Here is a 19242-nt window from a genome sequence, read left to right on the forward strand (position 1 = left end):
GCACCACCAAAAAGGATGAGGGACTAGGCCTCAGAGATGGAGTAGTTGTCATTGTAATCTTTCATCAGCTGTAATTGATTTTATTTCTTCAAGTAATCATTGTAATCATTAATCAGCCAAAAATCTGATTACATGTAATTTAATTTAATCAATTACTTTTCAAAATACCCTGTGATTTTGATGACTTTATGATTACAATGAAAATATTAAATTCTCAAATCTTATCTATGGATAATGTATTATTTAAACAACAAAAAAAGAGTAAAATGATTGATAATTATGCAATGCTTCTTTGTGTAAATTTTTCATTTGTTTTTTTCTTTTTTTTTGTTTGAAGATATTACAAAATGTAACAAGTAGAAAATTTCATTATTTAATGAAAAAAAAAAGATGTTTGTAAGAGCTATAAAACAATTGTTTTAATGAAATTTATAAGAAGTACAAAAGTAAAACACAAGGGTATTATGGCTATTTTCATTTGCATTTATATTCGAATATCCCTAAGGGCAAAACTGTTGTTTTATTGAACTATATATTATACATCTAAGTGCTTTAATAAATTGGTGAAGATTGATGTTCTACTATACTTTAAAAAAATAATATTACCGTTAAATTCAAAGAATTTATGGCCTTATAAAAAGATATATGACATGAACAGAATAATCTAAACCTTTCAATTAATTCAGGATAATTTGCAAATTCATTGTAATCAGATGCAATCATGATTACTTACTAATGTAATCATTAATTTAATCAATTACTATCAGAAATGCAATAATCATTAATTTAATTTAATCATGCATTTGACAAAGTTATTGTAGTTTAATCAATTATATTGAAAGTAATCGGACCAATCTGTACTAGGCCTGGCCTGAGAACCATTAAGTTATTCTAGTTGGCCTAAACAACTGTTCAATGAATGGATGAGGAAGGGTGTGAGAACACAAGGAGTTATTTTGCTTTGCCTAAACAACTGTTCAATGAATGGATGAGGAAGGGTCTGAGAACATAATGAGTTATTTTGGTTGGCCTTAACATATGTTCATTGAAATTTGATAAGAAATTCTAACAGAGACAACTAACAATACAAAAAAGACACTCTTCATTCTTTGTTGATGTTTTTGGTGGAAGAATCGTGTTTTGATCTTTACAGATGGTAAAATCTAATTCTGTCAGGAGAGTATCGGAAGGAAATTCTAATGCTGAAAGCATGTCTGATTCCAAGGCTATTGGCATCTTACTGGTAATTGATGATCTGAGCTACAGAAAAAAAGATAAAAGAAAAATTAAGATCTTTTTATAGATAATAATTTACAATACAAACAAAGAATTGAAAACTGTTGAAATCGGCAGGGAATATTTGTAATGAAATGAATCCTAATTGTGAAATCTAGTATAAAAACATTCCTATTTTAGAACTAAGTATTGAAATGTCTGGAAGCCAAGTGAGTTTGACCCAACAAAAATATCTAAAATCCAAAATTTACACATATTTTTCAAGTAAAAAAATGTCAAAATGGGGTTTGTAACGTCTCTTGGAAAAGTAGACAATGCATATATTTACAAAACAATGAAGGCACAGAATGTCTCAAAGCACCAGGTTTTACATTACAATGCTATGATATTCTAAGGGATAAATGTTAGGTCACTCTTTATACTAACTTCAATCATTGATCTTCAAAATAACTAATAGGCACCAGAGGCATAAAAAAATTAATATACAAAGTTTAAATTATTGTTCTGTGTTAGAATCAGGCAAAAAGCAGAACATCATTTTCCTCAATTTGGTATTTAGCCTCAAATATATTCATACATCTAGAAAAATACTGAAAAGCTATCAAGAATTGGCAATAATAAAAATTTTGTCTATTGAAAAATAACATAAATTTTCCATGTGCACATTGTTTATTGCACAAAGTACAATAAACAAAATATGCACATGGGATTTTTATTTTATTTTTCAATAGGCAAAATTTTTATCATAGCCAATTCTTATAAATTAATTTTTTAACATATTTTTATCATTAAACATGAGAAAATTAGCTCTGAATTTAACTGAATAGGGGCATGTCAATATTTTTTTTTTATCCACTGAGATATAACAAAAATATTTTATCCAATCAGATTACAGTATTTATCTCAAATTAATTTATTTAAATTTATCATGAAGCATCCAGGACATATAGATATTTTTTGACTGCCTATATAGGGATAAATGCAAGGTAATTTTCCTGCCATTTTTCCATAGTGCATTTCAACTAAATTTGACCTATCAATATCTTGAAAAGGCAAACTATACAATCACTTTCATTGTTATTTCTGGAGGTTATGAGGTATTAATACTTGGATAATGCAGTCAGATCTCTGTTTTTTTCATGTGAAACACCTTCAACACATTTTGCCTGATTCTTAAAATTACAAATAAATAATTTAATATATTTATATTTAATATATAATTTAAAATCACACCACATTTGACTTACTATCTTTGAAAGTGCTATTCTCTGTAGCTCTGAACATTGACATATTTTCTCTAAATCCTGGCTGTCAACCTCTGTCATAGCATCAATCACGTGACCAACGGCCGTGAATAATGGGCTAATCTCGCCATCCAATGTCACTTTATTGTCCTGTTAAAGAAAAACCCAAAATTACTGGTGCATATATATGACAATGTTTTGAATGAACAAAATGATTTAAGCGATGAAGATGTTTGTAATATTTGGGTTTACAGTCCCTGAACCATTCTATGCAACCATTTGATGGATATATAACTTCTTCCTGAGTGATGGCTGATAGCCCAGGCCATGACAGTTGAATTATCTGATCATGGTTTCCATACTAAGAATAAGGAATGATTAATTCTTGTAAATTAAAAAAAAAAATCACTACATTTTTCAATAAATCTAATGCAATGCTAATGTAAATTTCCTTTGGATTCAAGATAATAAATTCATGTTTTGTATTTCATTAGAAAAAGCAATGTAAATGAAAAGCAACATGAAGTTGCATGCGTTGCTGTGCTAGGTATACCCCCACTCATACAGGAAGTTGATATTGGAAAGCAACCAAAATTTCTTATGACGTTTGCCTCATTTTAAATTTTTTTCTTTTTAAATCCCTTCCCTAGGCCTGGGAGTTGAGATTTTTGTGACAAAAATTTTCTCTATCATTCCATATAGTTAAAAATGGCAAATTCCTACAAAACAGGTAGTTTATATCAAACAACACACAAATTGCTTACAATATATGCCCAAACAAAATGAAGCCATATACAAAACTTGAAATCAATCCATCCATGAAAGCCAAGATAATTGTGACAAAATTCAGACAGACACTACAAACAGAAAGATGGACAAAGTGATTACAACATACCCCATTTTAAGTGGGCCGTACGTTTATACAAGATTTACAGGAAAGCGTTAACTTTAAAGTTACTTGTAAGATTCAACATCAAATATGTGAAGAATTCCCCTGCATGATTATTAGATGGAACCATACGTAACTAGAAATACTGTTAGCTTGATCACAAAGTGAAGCTTCAAATACAGTTAAATTAATAACCCGTAAGTTCAATGTTCTCCCTTGGGAGTCTTCTAACAGGAACATTTTACAGGCAAACAGACAGATGGATGAATGGACGGATGGATGGATAGACGGACAGATGGACAGATGGACAGACAGATGGGGTGACTCTTAAATATCCCCAACAGAAGACAGAGAGAAAGATGGGGTGATTCCTATATATGGTATGCAACCCCTTAGAAAAAACAAGAACAAAAAAACCAAAAAAACCCCAAAAAACCAAAACAAAAACCAAAAAAGAAAAAAACAACTTTTGTTTGAGATATAGTAATAATACTTTAGTGATGACTCCACAAGTGGACAATAAAGCCCAAACAAACTCTCCATTAACTAGCAGCTTATCGACTGATTCTCTGTTCCGATTTAACATACCAAGCTCTGCTTCTTTTATCTGAAAAAGGAAGAGAAAATGTCACATAAAGTTTTACACATGCATAAATGTTTTCTTTTAAAGATTTTCAATTGTCCGTTTTACGGGTTAATGTATATTCGACACTGCATTGAAATGAGATGCTTACCAAAGTGAACTGACAAAGAGCAGTATATCATAGTACTGTGAAAATCCTATTATTTGTGCGGTACCAATTTTCCTGGGTAAACAAACCACAAAATTTTAGTTTCCAAGAGAATTCCATTGATGTGTATACTCAAAACCTCATAATCACGAATTCAAAAATCCACGTAAATTGGTATCCACATATTAAAGTACTTTCACAGTAATTCTGACAAAAAAGTGATGACTGATCTCCCTTGGTAAGTATTGAACAAAAACAATCCTCATAAAATTTCGTTAAAATCCCAAGATAAAACCAACGAACAGATAGGGTGATTCCTAAAATGTATATATACTGTGAAAGTACTTTAATTTGTGGATTCAAATTTTCGTGGATTAGGGAGGAAACACAAATTCGAGGATTCTTGAATTTGTTTTGAGGTTTTCAGTATACACATCATTGGGAATGTCCTCATCGTTGGGAACCAAATTCCATGGTTCAACCAACCCACAAAAACCACAAAATTGGTACCCCACCAACAATAGTAATCTCACAGTACCCCTAACTATTTCTGCAGAAAGTAATTATACCCCCATAAAAAGGACTTTTAAAAGTATTTCAAACAGTCTTTATAAAAATCAGGCATGAGGTGACTCATACATGTCAAAAACTTCTTTTATTTCTGATTCAGAAATATCAACATACCACATAACTAGTCAGTTTATCATTCAGTTGTTGTACTTTCGAGATAAAAGTTACATTTATTGTGTATGAAATTGATACATTGCAAGTTACAATTCTTGATAAGTTAGATTTGGTTGATTTTAGTGGGAAATGAATGTATAGTTTTCTAAAAAAAAATGCAGATCTATATACATTGGGGAATATTGTCACTTAAAAATATAGCACATGTAGACTAAAAAAAGCATTGTTTGTTTGGGTCTTTTTTTTCTATACCATGAATGACCTCTATCATAGGCAGTGTCTGAATGTTACATGGACTGGTACTGAAATTCCGATTACTAGAAGGCTTTTAATCTTACTAGTTGAGACAGCAGTATAACATCACTATGGCACATCATCAGTTTTAGGAGTGACTCCTGAAGTTGTTGTTTGTCTGTCTCTGTGAGCTCTAATATGGGCTGGAGTTGCCCTTCATACTCAGCTAATTCAGGGTGGATGTCATCTTCAGCTGAAGCTCCATCTAATACTGAAAATTAAAAAAAAAAAAAAAGATAACGCAATACCTTAAAAAAGAAATATAAAACAATTAATAGAGAACAAATATTATTATAAGTGTTAATCTTTGTAAGAATCAGGCAAAATGGAAAAAAAATCAGAAACATGAAAGTCAAAAACCCCACCGATCTGACAATACAATTTCACTCAATGATGCTTTCTCTATTTTGAAAGAACATCATTTGATCTCAGCATCACTGGTTTTGCTCAGAAATTTTTCAATAGAATGTTAGAAAAATGAGTTTTTGACAGAGTTGTTTGCCATTGAAATGTTTATTTTCAGTGCATATCAATGAAATTATAACTCAATTTTCCAAAATGTTATGGAAAATCTTTTATTCTGATGGTGCAAATAGTCAAATTTGACTTTCAAAATGGTGGTTTTTTTCATTCCATGTTTCACCCACTGCCTGATTCTTACAGAGACTGCCACTTAAACACAAAAAAAAATAAAACAAGGTGTGCAATCAGAATCTTTTTGTGCTGTCATTTTTAATGCTACATATGTTACTTCTTCATAGTTAATTTTGAGTATTTCTTGTATTTCACAGAAGTTTTATAGCCGTCATCATGAACTCATGGATCGTTATGGTGTATCCATCTGAACCATGAAAACTGATTTATTCAACGGGTCATAGTTTTCCAGTTCTTAGTGGAGTCCGAGTTGCTCATTTGCTTTTGTTACTTTGTATGTACGATTTTAGTTACTTTATGTTCTTTGTTGTGTATGTCTGTTTTCAATATCTGGTCTTTGTCCCTGGATTACATTCTTTTGATTACCGCTATAACCTTGGTTCCCTTGATTACTCTTGTAAACAATCAATATTTAGATTTAGATCTTCCTATATATTTGAATCTAATGCTGCTGATGAGAGGCTTCTCTTTGAAACATGTGTACAGCATATTGAAATTTGCAATATATTTATATGATTGGTAATTTTGTATTCATGAATGTCAATAGGCAATTTTTTTTTTACTTTCTTTGTAGAATTTTGTATTTGAACATTTTCAGCTCGAGTTTGATTAACAATACATCACATTTTTACTCCCATACTAACCATCCATACTAGAACTTTTAAATCCACCAGTAGACCCAGCCGTCATCATTGGAGTAATCTTTCCTGAGTTAGTATCAATCTTGAGCTCCCATATTTTATAAGCTAAAGCTGTTCCCTTCTCTAAACTTATATCCCTTGTTTTGTTTTCTGATCCATCTTCAGAAATACTACAATCTTCAGATGTCATCTAAAAGGACAATCATTTTGTTTCAGTTGTACATCTTGTGAAGATTTAAGTACTTCTCTGTCTAAGAATCAGGCAAAATGTATATAAGATGTGGCATATGAAGAAAAATATAAAGGATTAATTGCTTTATCCAAGTATTTATACTTCATAATATCCAGGATTAACTATTAAAGTGTTTTTAAAGTTTGCCTATTTAAGGTATAGATAGCTCAAACGTAGTTCCAATGCACTATGGGGAAAAAGGCAGGACAGTTTGCCCACATTTTTCCACGTTTTAAGCAGTCGAAAGTATGAATAGAATTTATATGAGGCAACACAGATCAAATAGAAAATAATGATGTGCTACTTATTGCCTGATTCTTACACAGAATCATACTTACAAATTGGTACAGATAGATTTAATTGAAGCCATCTTCTTTGGCTACACTTATTTTATTTCTAAAATTCTGGATGAAGGACTTATCTAAATTTCAATGAAGAACAAAAATACATTTATAGAATAAGTCTGTCTAAATTTTTGATTAAAATTAGAAAACTCAGGCAGTGGGTGTTTAATACCTAATTTTGTATCCAAAACAATGCTCATCCATAAGAGACCAACTCATGTTTTCTAAAAATGACTGTAAGTTTGTACTTTACTGAAATTTTAAGAATGAAATGTATTACAAACTTTAAAATAAAGAGAAATTACTCTTTTAAATGTTAATTTAGATGATTTGATAGAGAACTTTTAAAATATATTTCAAGCCATCCATTTCTGATGCAGAGAACTTTCTGTTCTATCTGTTATCATAAAAAGTTTACAGTTATTGAACTGATCTGTGCATCTATTTGATGGACTGATGACCCATGATTGATTGATCGCTGATGGATTGATGACAGATGATCGATTCATTATCATTGGAACGAATATAATACCATATAAAATTTATCTTAAATTCAATATATTAAATCCACATATAGTATTTTGTTGAAAATAAAAGAAATGTAAAATAAAAGTAATAAAAGTTTTAATAAATTGATGTTTAAGTCGTTTTTGTTCAGTATAGTTAATGTAAAGATTTTGTTCAGTATAGTTAATGTAAAGTTTTCGTTCAGTATAGTTAATGTAAAGATTTTGCTCAGTATAGTTAATGTAAAGTTTTCGTTCAGTATAGTTAATGTAAAGTTTTCGTTCAGTATAGTTAATGTAAAGATTTTGTTCAGTATAGTTAATGTAAAGTTTTTGTTCAGTATAGTTAATGTAAAGATTGACAAACGAAACAACGGTATCCATAAAATACATTTACTACCCAGTGGTCACATGATGCGATAACCGGTTTAACTGATAGGTCTGACAGATCGATGACTGATTGGAAACTGATGGGTGATCAATAACCGATTGCAATTACTGTTTGTACAGATCGGTTAAGGAACTGTAACATTGCATTGAAAACAAATCTTTAGTGGGATAAAACTTACTCTGTGTGGCCATGGTCATAATATAGGATCTGTCTAGTTTGAACATTGAGTCTCTTACAAAGTTTTGTATTTTGTTAAAAACAAGAAATGTATCTTAATTTGCTTCAAAGTATATATTTTTCTATGACACCTGTGTAAACCACCAAAAAAACCCCAAAAAAACCCAAATTAATCTGTTTTATGGATCATTAAGGGAGTCAAGTGATGCAAAAAGCAAGTTGTCACAACTTTTGATGTATCAATTAGACAGATCGATGATGGGTAAGTATGTGATCAATAATTGATGACAAATGACAGATCAGTTCAGGTACTGTAATTTTCACAAATGGAAAGTTTCTTGTTTCTTTAATATGCAGTGAAACCTATCTACACCAAACCCCATTTACACTTTGGAATTGGATTGTTTTAGACAGGTGTTTAGTTTAGACAGGTGTTTGGTTTACCAAGGTTCAAAATACAGTGAAATTGATGTAAAGGGGCTTCATAAAGTAATTTTGGATATTTCAGGGTTCCATGTAGACAGGTTTCACTGAACTAAAGTACCTAATCTTGGCAGTCTATTTTTGCATTTCAAACATTACTTATAACTATAAGTATTTGTATTCTTCAAAGTTCTTCCTTCCTCATAAAAATGTACCACTTGATGCCATAACATACCTTTTCTCCAATGTGTATATCTTCACTCTTTTTGTCTGTTCTTTTTATTTCAGCCCTGTCTGAAGTGGATACAACTCCCCTTATTACACACAGAATGTTTTTATCGTCCTTTCTGATCTGTTTAATCAAAGGATGTTCAAAATTTACCCTCCTACAAAATTAAAATTAAACCTCCTGATGGAATGCTCCATTCAGTCACTGCATGTGAAATCTAACACTCCATTCTACTTTCTGTTCAGATTACCTTAATGATCAGCCAATCAGATTTCAGCTTTCATTATTGTGGAAGCATTATTTACAGGTAAAAATCCTATAATTCTGAAAGGTCATCTGAACAGAAAGTAGAAAGGACTGTTGTTAGATTTTGAATGGAACAAATAGGTCTATTTTTTGTTAGATTATTTAGATTCAGTTTACTAAATAAGCTTCCCTTTGAACTGTTTAATTTGGGCTAAAGTTCAAACTTCACAATCAATACCAACCTTTGTCTGTTGTGGCAAGGTAACTTCATTTGAAAAATCCATAAAATTCATTACATTAACTTGTACTTAAGAATAAGAAATTTACGATGTTAAGTTGGATTATCTCCTTGCCACCATTTTACAATAATAACTTCACATAAGATACATGTATAACAAAAATGGATATAGTGAATATGTGAAAGAGACAACAACCCCACCAGGCTGACAAATGTCAGCTCAAGGCCACCCATGTGCATTAACCCAATTTATAACCAAAGGGTTGCAAATACTAATCTTAATCTTAGCCAAACTGTTTAAGCAGGTAAGGTAAAATCAATCAACTAGAAATACTGAGAGCAAGCTCACAAAGAGAATACCCATGTTTCAAATGCAATTTAATGACATATAATTCCTAAGTTCAGTTATATTTGTTTGGATTCCACTGACAGTGACAACATCATTTCATGTACATCTACATATGATGCCCAATCTTTCTATAAAATTTCATCAAAATCCCTTGAGTTGTTAAGGAGGTGTTTTGTCCAGTCATTTCCGCTCCCTTGTATTCTCAGTATTGCTACTCCTTTTCATAATGGAAGTTTAATAAGACAATGCCATACCTTTCAACCTTTTGAACAGTTCATGTTGGAGGTTTTCCCCAATTGACACCGTCACATGTGGGAATTTTTTAAGAATAAAATTTAACTATTTAGTATTTTTCACAGAAAAGTAGCAATTTCAACCAAAAACCTTTCACAAATCTTACATTTTTATGTGAGAGATTCTAAATATTTCATTGATACTGTTGGAGTCTTCCCCAACTAATCTGGAAGGTTTAACAGGTAATCAATGCTTATACGATGAAGAGATGTCACAGTTTGATTTGTCAGCATTATGTCACAATAATGTATTTAAAAATGGTGGTTAAATCAGACAATTGTCCATTTAACAAATATGTCTATAACATTATAAGTACATGTATTGAGCTTCTCTAAATCTTATGGCTTAAAAATATCAGTCAGACCATTGTCCTTTCAACATATATGTCTCTGATATTACAAGTACATTTATTAAAATTCTAAAAATCCTTTAATTTTAAGCCGTACCATTGTCCTTCTGTCAGATATACTTCTTTAATATTACAAGTACATGTATTGATACTTTAACAGTGTGAATTTTCTGTGACCATGTTATCTTTGGGGTAAGACCAGTAAAGCAAAAACAATATAACAATAATAGGGTATGTAAGTCTTGTCATGTGACCCCTTGATTTCATGAGAATGGGTCCTAGTCTACCATTCAAAAGCATGGAGATAAGTCATTTAGAGAGCATTGAGTTCAGTGTTAAGGGCAAAACATCTTTATGTGTAAAAATATCGATAGAAATGGCATATATCTATATTTCTACGTGAAAGAGGTATTCAGAAAAAACATAAAATAGAAGATTTTGCATTGTTATACAGCGTTTCGAGTACCTGGAAGCAAACAATTAATTGCAGACCGGTCTTCGGTCTCAATACATTCCATGTCGGAAATTCCAGTAAAGGAAATGAAACCAGAACAAGACTTACATACCCTATAGGTATAGTGGATATGTCAAGGAGACAGCAACCCAACCGGGATGAAAATGTCAGCCCAAGGCCACCCATTGGTCTTCAATGAACGATGAGGAAATCCTCACACCACAGGGCAGGCTGCCGCTGGCCCCAAAACTTCATTATACACAGGAACAGTGAAAGCGTTGCCCCTATATACTCAAGTAACATAAGAAATGAACTAAAGGTGAAAACTGTCATGATTATTTTCTTCAAAGAATACTTTATTACAATTTAAATAAAGATAATAAATTAAAACTGTGAAAAAGTAGAATAAATGCTTAAGTCTTAAAATAGGCGGCACAAGACATTTCGTGATTTACAGTATAGTGAGAGATCCAAAAAGAGCTTTCGTGGGGTCAGACACCTCCTTTTTCAGAATTTTCACTGGTCATGTTCAGCCATTTTTGTAAAATTTTCAGACTCCTCTGGTTTTATCTATTTCTTAGCATTAATATTTAATGCCCAGTGATCCCCACTTTTCTTTTCATAATTTCATAAACACGCCTTTAAATGTTGATCTGGAAGCTTTTTTTTTAAAGTCCTTGTTATTTATTCAGTGTTTTTAATTGATAAAACCTACTACGACAAAACCTATGAAAAATCTAGAGAAATCCTTTTCCCACCATAATTTTAAATGTTATATCTCAAATATGAAAACATAGACTCATCTTTTTTTCCCTACTTACATTGTTCTAGCAAGAAAGATCTTTAAAGATTTCACAACCCTTTGAGCTCTGTGTTATTCTAAAACAGAGCAGCGAATTTCCTAAAGTAAAATTTGGTTAATTTTACAGAGAATTTGGGCAAAAATTAGCAAACAATAGACTGGAACCCCTTTTTCAAAATCTCTGAATCCCCCCCTTCAGCACCACATTGTACTTGTTGAAATGCATTCTTGTACATGGATCTCACTTTTTCTATCATTTTAAAACATTTGGGAGTAGGAAAAGATTCATGAGCCTTAAGTTTGCTTTTGAATTAGGTCATCAACTGAGATGGAATTAACACAGGTCTGCCGCTGCGGGACCAGTAAAATTTGTGTTGGACAAGTATATTTCTGGCTAGTTAAAAATTCATGGTTTTATTCCTTGTGGAATACTACTATTTTCACAACTAATTAGGGGAATGCATCTCAATCTCATGTCTGTCTGCCTGTCTGTCTGTCTGTCTGTCTGTCTGTCTGAATTACCAATCCTTCTTCAATTTGTCATAATAAAAAACTTTGAAACAATAAATTGGTTTACTGTAGGTAGGTCATATACTGACCTTAATTTGACAACTTGAAATCTGTCTCTTAAAAAAGATCAATTGCAATTTCACCACTGCCATTGATAAAACTACCAATTTTCTTTAGTACCTGCCCATATAAAATACAGACAATACCTATGGGAGCTCTGCAATTAATGGCGTATAATTAAGGCCCACCGAAAAAATGATAGTTTTTCAGTCTACATGTGCTTTATTTTTATGAAACAATAGCCCTTTATATATTAAGATCTGTATTTAAAAAAAAATACATTCATCATCTCCCACTAAAATAAACCAAATCAAACCATAGCAAGGATAAAAACTCTTGCAAAGAGCAAATTTCACTTACAATCTACATAATTGTTCAACTCTAAAGTGCAAAAAATGAACTAAGACTGGTTATGTGGTCTGTAACTGATTCTGAATTGGATATAAAAGTGAATTCTGTAGGATTTTGACCTGCATGAATCACCTCCTGTCTGATTGTTATAAAGACTGTAACTTAAATACATCAATATGTTATTGTATTGCCATACCCAAAATATCTTTAAACCATAGGATTTTGATGAGCAAAATACTATGAGGCTTATTACAAAAGATTCTACTCTGATTAAATTGAATATGATTTAGCATGTTTACAATATAGGAGTGGTCAGAATGCTGTGCTCATGCTTGTGTATTTCAACTGAATTGGTTGAAATCAGAAAACAAATGAATTCAGATCATAGTTCAAATAAATGCTTTACCATCTTCAACGCATTCAGAACTACCGGTAAAATTTATTTTTAATGTAACCTTATTATTTTCATCGGAAGACTTTAATACGCTCCCCTGCGGAAGCATTTATGGTTGTATTATCAACTTGGTTCTGTATACTTATGGCAAGAAAAAGCATCAATATACGGTTTGTAGTTTCATTTTCAGGAGCTGAAAAAATAGCTTAATGGCAGCTTGAATTTGCGTATACTTGTACATGTACGATTGAGAGCCAAACCAGTCTCGAAAAATATTTTCGATAATTAAATACAAATCGAATCATAGCTTTTCCAAGATAGGGTTGGCCTTATAGTCCGCAGTATGGTGCCAAGATGTTTACGTAATCAATATTACCCATAATTCTCGGGTCATAAAAATTGCAAAACGAAAAAGAATCAAAATGAAATGAACATAATCTATAAATAAAAGAAGGAATCCACATGAATCAATTCAATAAAATGAATTAAATTGTAACAAAAACATAATTAAACTATACAAAATGAAACAGAATGAGGTGAACTAAATACAAGTAATGATATCATTTAAGACGTTTCGCAAATTATCAGAACCATAATGTTAACCAGTGCCGGACAATTCGACCCCAAGACATTTCGGATCATGACAACTAATTCTTTATGAATGCCAGACATTTCAACCAAAAGACATATCAGACCATGACAATTAGTATAATGCTATAGGATAAATATATATCATTACAAAATTTACTATACTTGAAGGTTATAAATATAATATATCAAATTGAGCAGACAAAAATTATCAAAATTGTTTTTAATTAAAGTTTCTTTGGGAGCATTAAAAGATTTCACCTTCATCATATTAATTAAAGTTACTTTATTATTTATTAAAACCATTGTTGTGATGTTATATTGCCAATACAAACATATTTTTAAGCCATGGAATTTTGAGTATACACTGAAGCTTATCACTAGAGATTTTATCCTGATAAAATGCAATAGGATTTAGCATGTTTACAATATTGGAGTGGTAATCAAACTGTGCTTGTTTATTCAAAAAGAAATAGTTGAAATTAAAAAAAAAATGAGATGAATTAGATTATGTGGTTTATATTAGGGAATTAACTGGTTGTTCCAGGTGAAACAGTGAAAAATTTCACATTTTGACCTATTTACAGCTTAAAAAAAATTGTTTTTTAGCTTTTTCATAAGTTGGGAAGAACAAATCAGAAAAAAATGAATATTCCCATATCAATTATGTCACTAAAATTCTTGACAGTTTAACCCTACCCATTCACCCAAAAAATTCTAACAAATAAGTTTAAAAAAAGGTAGATCTATATCCTCATAAGTGATGCTTGTTCTTGTATGTTTCCCTCTTCAAACACATCATAAAATATTTTTTCACTAATAATTCCGGTAGATTAAAGCAAAAAAAAAGGGGGGTCCCAACAAGATGATGCTTTTTCATGAATAATTCTAACAATACCTCTGAATAAGCTCTGACATAAAGCTGTTCTGATCAGCAACTTGCTGAAGATCAATTTCTCCCAATTTGGCACTTATCGTTACGTTGTCGCTGGCACTGAGCGTTGCATCCATCAAGTCCTCCATTATTTTGGTACCAAACTTCCCACTCAGAGAGTAAGTACTCTCTGGGTTGTAAGAACAAAATTTGTTTTCTTCAAGTTTACTCTCAAATAGAGCATTGTCTTGAAGCAAATCATTCAGCTGTAAAAGAAATGGTTCTAAAATGTTCTTGGTTCTTATAATTTTTTTTATCATTTATGGCCATAGCTTTCTCACTAATGAGACAAGGTTATCCCTATTTTTAGCCATGTGAGATTTCCTTGTCTCGTCTATGGTGAAATAATTAAAACACAAGATATTTGTGACGTCGCAATAAAATGTTTTAGATCTTGTAAATTCAAAGGAATTTCGGCATGTTGGGTGTTTTGAATTAGCATACTAATAACAAAAATAATCTTAAAATTGAGAAAAAGAATCTTAACACCAGAAAATGCAATACTGTAACTCTCAGACATCCTCAGGTCAGATTTTGATGTCATCTACTGGTAACTCAACAGAACCTCCTTAGAAAACTCCAAATCTTACCTTTGTGTGTCTGAGATTTCTGTTTTGCACTCTCAGTGGAGTTAGATTTTTCATGTTTTGATCTGTCATAATAATGCCAACTTTCATCATATCAGTGATAGTAGTTATTATATAGTATCCAAAACTCCAACTCCTTAACATTCAATTCTACTGGCACCTTTATTAAAAATGTTCTTGTGAATGAACCCAGGATATATACTGATTAAGGATAGAGTCATGGTTCTCAAGTAAAAAAAGAAATATTTAACAAATTCAACAAATTTACAAAAAAGTTTTTTTTTCAAACAGACAGACAAAAATATAAAAAACTGGTGGTCACAGATTTATACACAACAACCAATACAACTGCCTTCTTATGGAGGTAGACCTAGGGTGAGGGACATAACTCTTGAAATCATTGATATGTTTGTATCACATTCAATTTCCCTAAAGCATATCAAGCTTTCATTTGAAAAAGAATGAACCTAGTGCCCTTAAACATTACCTTCTTAAATTCTGATGTGGAAAGGACAATGACTCCTGAATAGTGTAATTCAAATACTATTTGACCTTCATTCTATAGACAAAAGGTTGAGAAGATTTAAGATAATATTTAAGTGCATAAGTGCGATGAACAGATGGACAGACAAAAAGAATTACCAAAAATATTTACCCCTCATGATGAGAGGAAGAATGAAAGTATTCACTTACAGGAAAATCATAAACTTCGTGATCCACTTTATGGAAGAAAATCCATTTTCTCTTAATTTTTTTCACCACCACATTGAAGGGTATAATTTTTGTAGATTCATCTAGACTGGAGGATGGAATTAGGGTGTGTCTTCCCATGGCATTGGCAAACTGGTGGCATACTGCAGGAAACATCTGAAAAAATTGTGTTTTGTTAGAGTTAAAATACATTGGATAGCCTTTGGTGAAATTGAATATAATACAAACATATCACTGACTTCATGAATTATGTCCCTTAACCTAGGTCTACCTCCTTAAGTGTTAGTCTCTCTAAGAATCAGGAAGTGGTTGAAACATGGTATAAAAAAATACCGTATTTTAAGATTACTTTGACTATTTGCACCATCAAAATCAATGAAAAAAGACAATATGTTCCATATCATGTTGGTGCATTGAATTATAATTTCACTAAAATGTACTGAAAAAGAAAATTTCAAGAGCAGATAACTCTGTCAAAACCCTCATTTTCTAACCTTCTATTGAGAAAAATATTCTGCGCAAAGCCAGTGATGCAGAGATCAAATAATGGTCTTTTCAAAATGAGAAAATATCCTTGATTGATATTACATTGTAAGACTGGTGGGGTTTTTGACATACATGTTTTTGATTTTTCCCATTTTTCCTGATTCTCGCAAACACTTAAACTTAAAAATACTCAGGAATCAATTCTTACAGTGGTCTGGTAGTCCTGTACCTACCCTATTTGAGGGAGGACAACATTGAAATTTAAAATGGTCGTCTTTTAAGTCACGTGCCTTAAATTAATTCTTGAATTTTATTAGTCCTAAGGAGAGGACCACAAAACAAGTCTGAGGACCACTTAATTCATCTATCAAATAGTCCTGTGGACTACCTAATGAAGTGTCAAACCCAGTTACTGTGCTTGATTAAAAAAAAAAAAACATGTATATTGAGTTTTTGTTGGTGGGTCTAATTCTGTTTACATTATTGATTTTTTTCACCTTATTTTTCCCTCCTCCTACAGTCTCAGCATTCTTGATCTTTATTCAGTGTTGTGTTAATTAAAAAATATCCTATTTAGTTAAGGGGGTAGACTCAGGGTAAGAGACACAACTCTTACAAATCATTGGGATGATTATATTCAGCATTTTACATCAACATCACATAAGCATCAAAGTAACTTGGACTGATTTCATTCTGTGTCACATAAAAGCTTGATAGGCTTTGGTGAAATAGAAAATGTTACAAACATATCACTAATTTTGAGAGTTATGTCCCTAGGACTACCACCTTAAGCCTCTGGAATGAAAACAAAATTAACATCATTTTGCTTTTCCTGGGTCTACCTCCTTAAGTTACAAAGATAATCTGTTAAAATATACCTGGGTACTACATGTAGATTTTAAATTCATCAAAAACATGCTTCATTCATAAACTTTTTGTTGAAAATTTTGACTGAACTTGAACTTGATATCACAAAGTAATAAATTGTGTGATAATAAACAACACAGGGCCAAAAATGTACTTGAAGATTTCACAAGAAATAACATGTAGAAAAAATGAGTTCAATCGAAAATATTAACATTATTAAACCTTGACATCTTATAAATGGATATTCATGTACCTTGAATGCAGCACACAATTTAGGAACATTTTATTTAATGAAGTATAGACTGTAACTCAAAATAAAATATGATTTGAGAAGGTCAAGTCACGGAATAATAAAAGAGCAAAGTCATTTTACATTGATATGTGGTATGATTAGAAAAAAAAAGATCAAAACTTACAGCCTGTTGTCACAAAGGGTGTTCAAAATTACGGAGAACATTTCACAATGAGAATGCACCAACACATTGATTCAAGTAAACAACAGAGACAGAAAGAAGAAATGAAATACATGTACCAACAATTTTATGGTTAGCAGAGAGTCCCAACATTAATATCATAAAGATCTTAGTCAAAAATAGAATAAAGAAAAAAATATGTCAACAATAAAAAAAAAACTCTGATGAACTGAAAGTTACAGTTCTTGACATCTGGTCCTTGATTTAAGCTCCAGGAAATTCATGGCTTTAATAGACCTAAAGGAATGCATTAACTTAAGTAACTTTAATCACTGACACTGTAGCTAACAGTTAAAAAAATAATCTCAAAAGCAAAAGGAATTATAACAAAACCTGCGCAATTGCACTTGTGTGAATTTGATGGTTCTGGTACCGGTGCTTATAACAAAGGTTCCAGTTCAGTGTATTTTTCTATTATAATTTAGTATGACAATTTTTTATTGTTAGAAAATATGCCCTCATTTTATTTTAAATCTTGGATTCAAAGTTTTCTAATCACATGATCCATAAACAAAGTCATAAAATGATAAATTTTTACACCACATCCTTTTATTTAAACTGGACTACTTATACCAATGAAATATTCTTGTCTGAAAAAGAGGTATGTGTACAGGAGTAAATTATTATGAATTAATTTCTTTCTGCAAAAATATTTAATCATAAGGAGTGTAATCTGGATATCTGAACATATTAAATTGTATAAAAAAAACTTTGGTTTCATTAATGCACTGCATAAACCACTGACTTTGTGATATATTCAGAAGTTAGTTACATTCATCAAATAAAGTAAAACAATAAGAATAAAAAAAATAACTTATTGAGTTCAGCTCGGGAGACTGTGCTTGTCTTTTTTATACACGTATTTTGCATGTAAAACTTACATTTAGAGTTTATCTTTGCTTTTCTCCAGGAAAAAGACTGAAACACTTCCTCAACATTTAAGGTTAACCAGATCTAAGATATTTGGCATGTGGAAAGTACGGCTTACGAGAGGAAGTTCTACTTTCACTTTCAAATACGCACTAAAACTTGACGTGTAAATTTCGTTCCTGTTATGTTAAAATCCGGGTTGAAATAAAATAAAATAAAAAAAAATCAACACATTTACTGGTTTAACTCATTGTTTTTGGAAATTGGAAAAAAAAATTAAAAAAAAATATAGCGGGAATAGGTATGGCGTATATGTCAAAGAGACAACAACCCCATCGGGATGATTAGACCTTTTTCATAATTCCCGACTTTGATTTTTTTTAATTTTGTGCAAAGGGAAGTAACCTTTCAACAGGACATACTGGTTTACTGTCCGATTGGAGTAATGAACAGCAGTAGGCTTCAAATTCAAATATTTTATTATTGTAGCTGCGGTTAGTACATCGTTATTTTTGGATGATTAATTTCAAACAATTTATATTTAACTACTCACCGATTAATATCGATTGCATTCCGTAATTAATATGAAAAAAAAAAAAAAAATACGGGCTCTTCGGACAAGGATTTTTATCACCGAAGTATCATTAAATTATTTTGTTACAATATTTGGACAGTTTAAAGACCGGTCAAAATTTATCGCCACATAGGACCAGTGCAAATAGCAGTAGGACAGATACTTTTTTTTGATGTAATGCTTTTGTTGGGATACCACTTTTTTACTGAAAACATCCAAAGGACAAGTTTTTTGACGAACAAATACTTTGAACTAAATTTTTATTAACTTTAAAAAAAAACAAACTATTGTAACAAAAATAGTCAACAATTGATGTATAAATGCAGTAGAAAATACAACTATTTAGCATAATTCATTGTAATCGGAATAACTATATGTATTAAAATAGAAATAATTTTATATCAATGCCTCATTTGTAAGGTTTTTAATA

At 31.2% G+C, this 19242-nt stretch overlaps 1 protein-coding gene across 1 annotated transcript; it reads right to left on the bottom strand.

Annotated features, from left to right (window-relative positions):
• Positions 1-359: 359 nt before the first annotated feature.
• On the bottom strand, positions 360-18392 carry LOC148599770 (pejvakin-like). Its single transcript, XM_088557525.1, has 9 exons — positions 18250-18392; positions 15525-15698; positions 14209-14450; positions 8682-8832; positions 6377-6563; positions 5123-5289; positions 3863-3976; positions 2484-2630; positions 360-1260 (listed from the first exon to the last, which is right to left on the bottom strand). Exons 2-9 carry the CDS (start codon positions 15696-15698, stop codon positions 1066-1068), a joined length of 1377 nt encoding a protein of 458 aa, XP_088413651.1. The 5' UTR covers positions 18250-18392; the 3' UTR covers positions 360-1065.
• Positions 18393-19242: the final 850 nt, after the last annotated feature.

The sequence above is a fragment of the Perna viridis genome, chromosome 13 (genome assembly GCF_037379345.1).
Source record: "Perna viridis isolate PV_CMFRI_1.1 ecotype Kerala chromosome 13, ASM3737934v1, whole genome shotgun sequence".
Lineage (NCBI taxonomy): Eukaryota > Metazoa > Mollusca > Bivalvia > Mytilida > Mytilidae > Perna > Perna viridis.

Coding starts and splice junctions, on each gene's coding strand:
- LOC148599770 (XM_088557525.1), bottom strand. CDS start 15,698: ATGTTTCCTGCAGTATGCCACCAGTTTGCCAATGCCATGGGAAGACAC. Junction 8,833..14,208: donor ATGTCAGAGCTTATTCAGAG/GTATTGTTAGAA, acceptor TTAATTTTGTAG/GAGGGTAAATTTTGAACATC. Junction 1,261..2,483: donor GAATAGCACTTTCAAAGATA/GTAAGTCAAATG, acceptor TTTTTTCTGTAG/CTCAGATCATCAATTACCAG.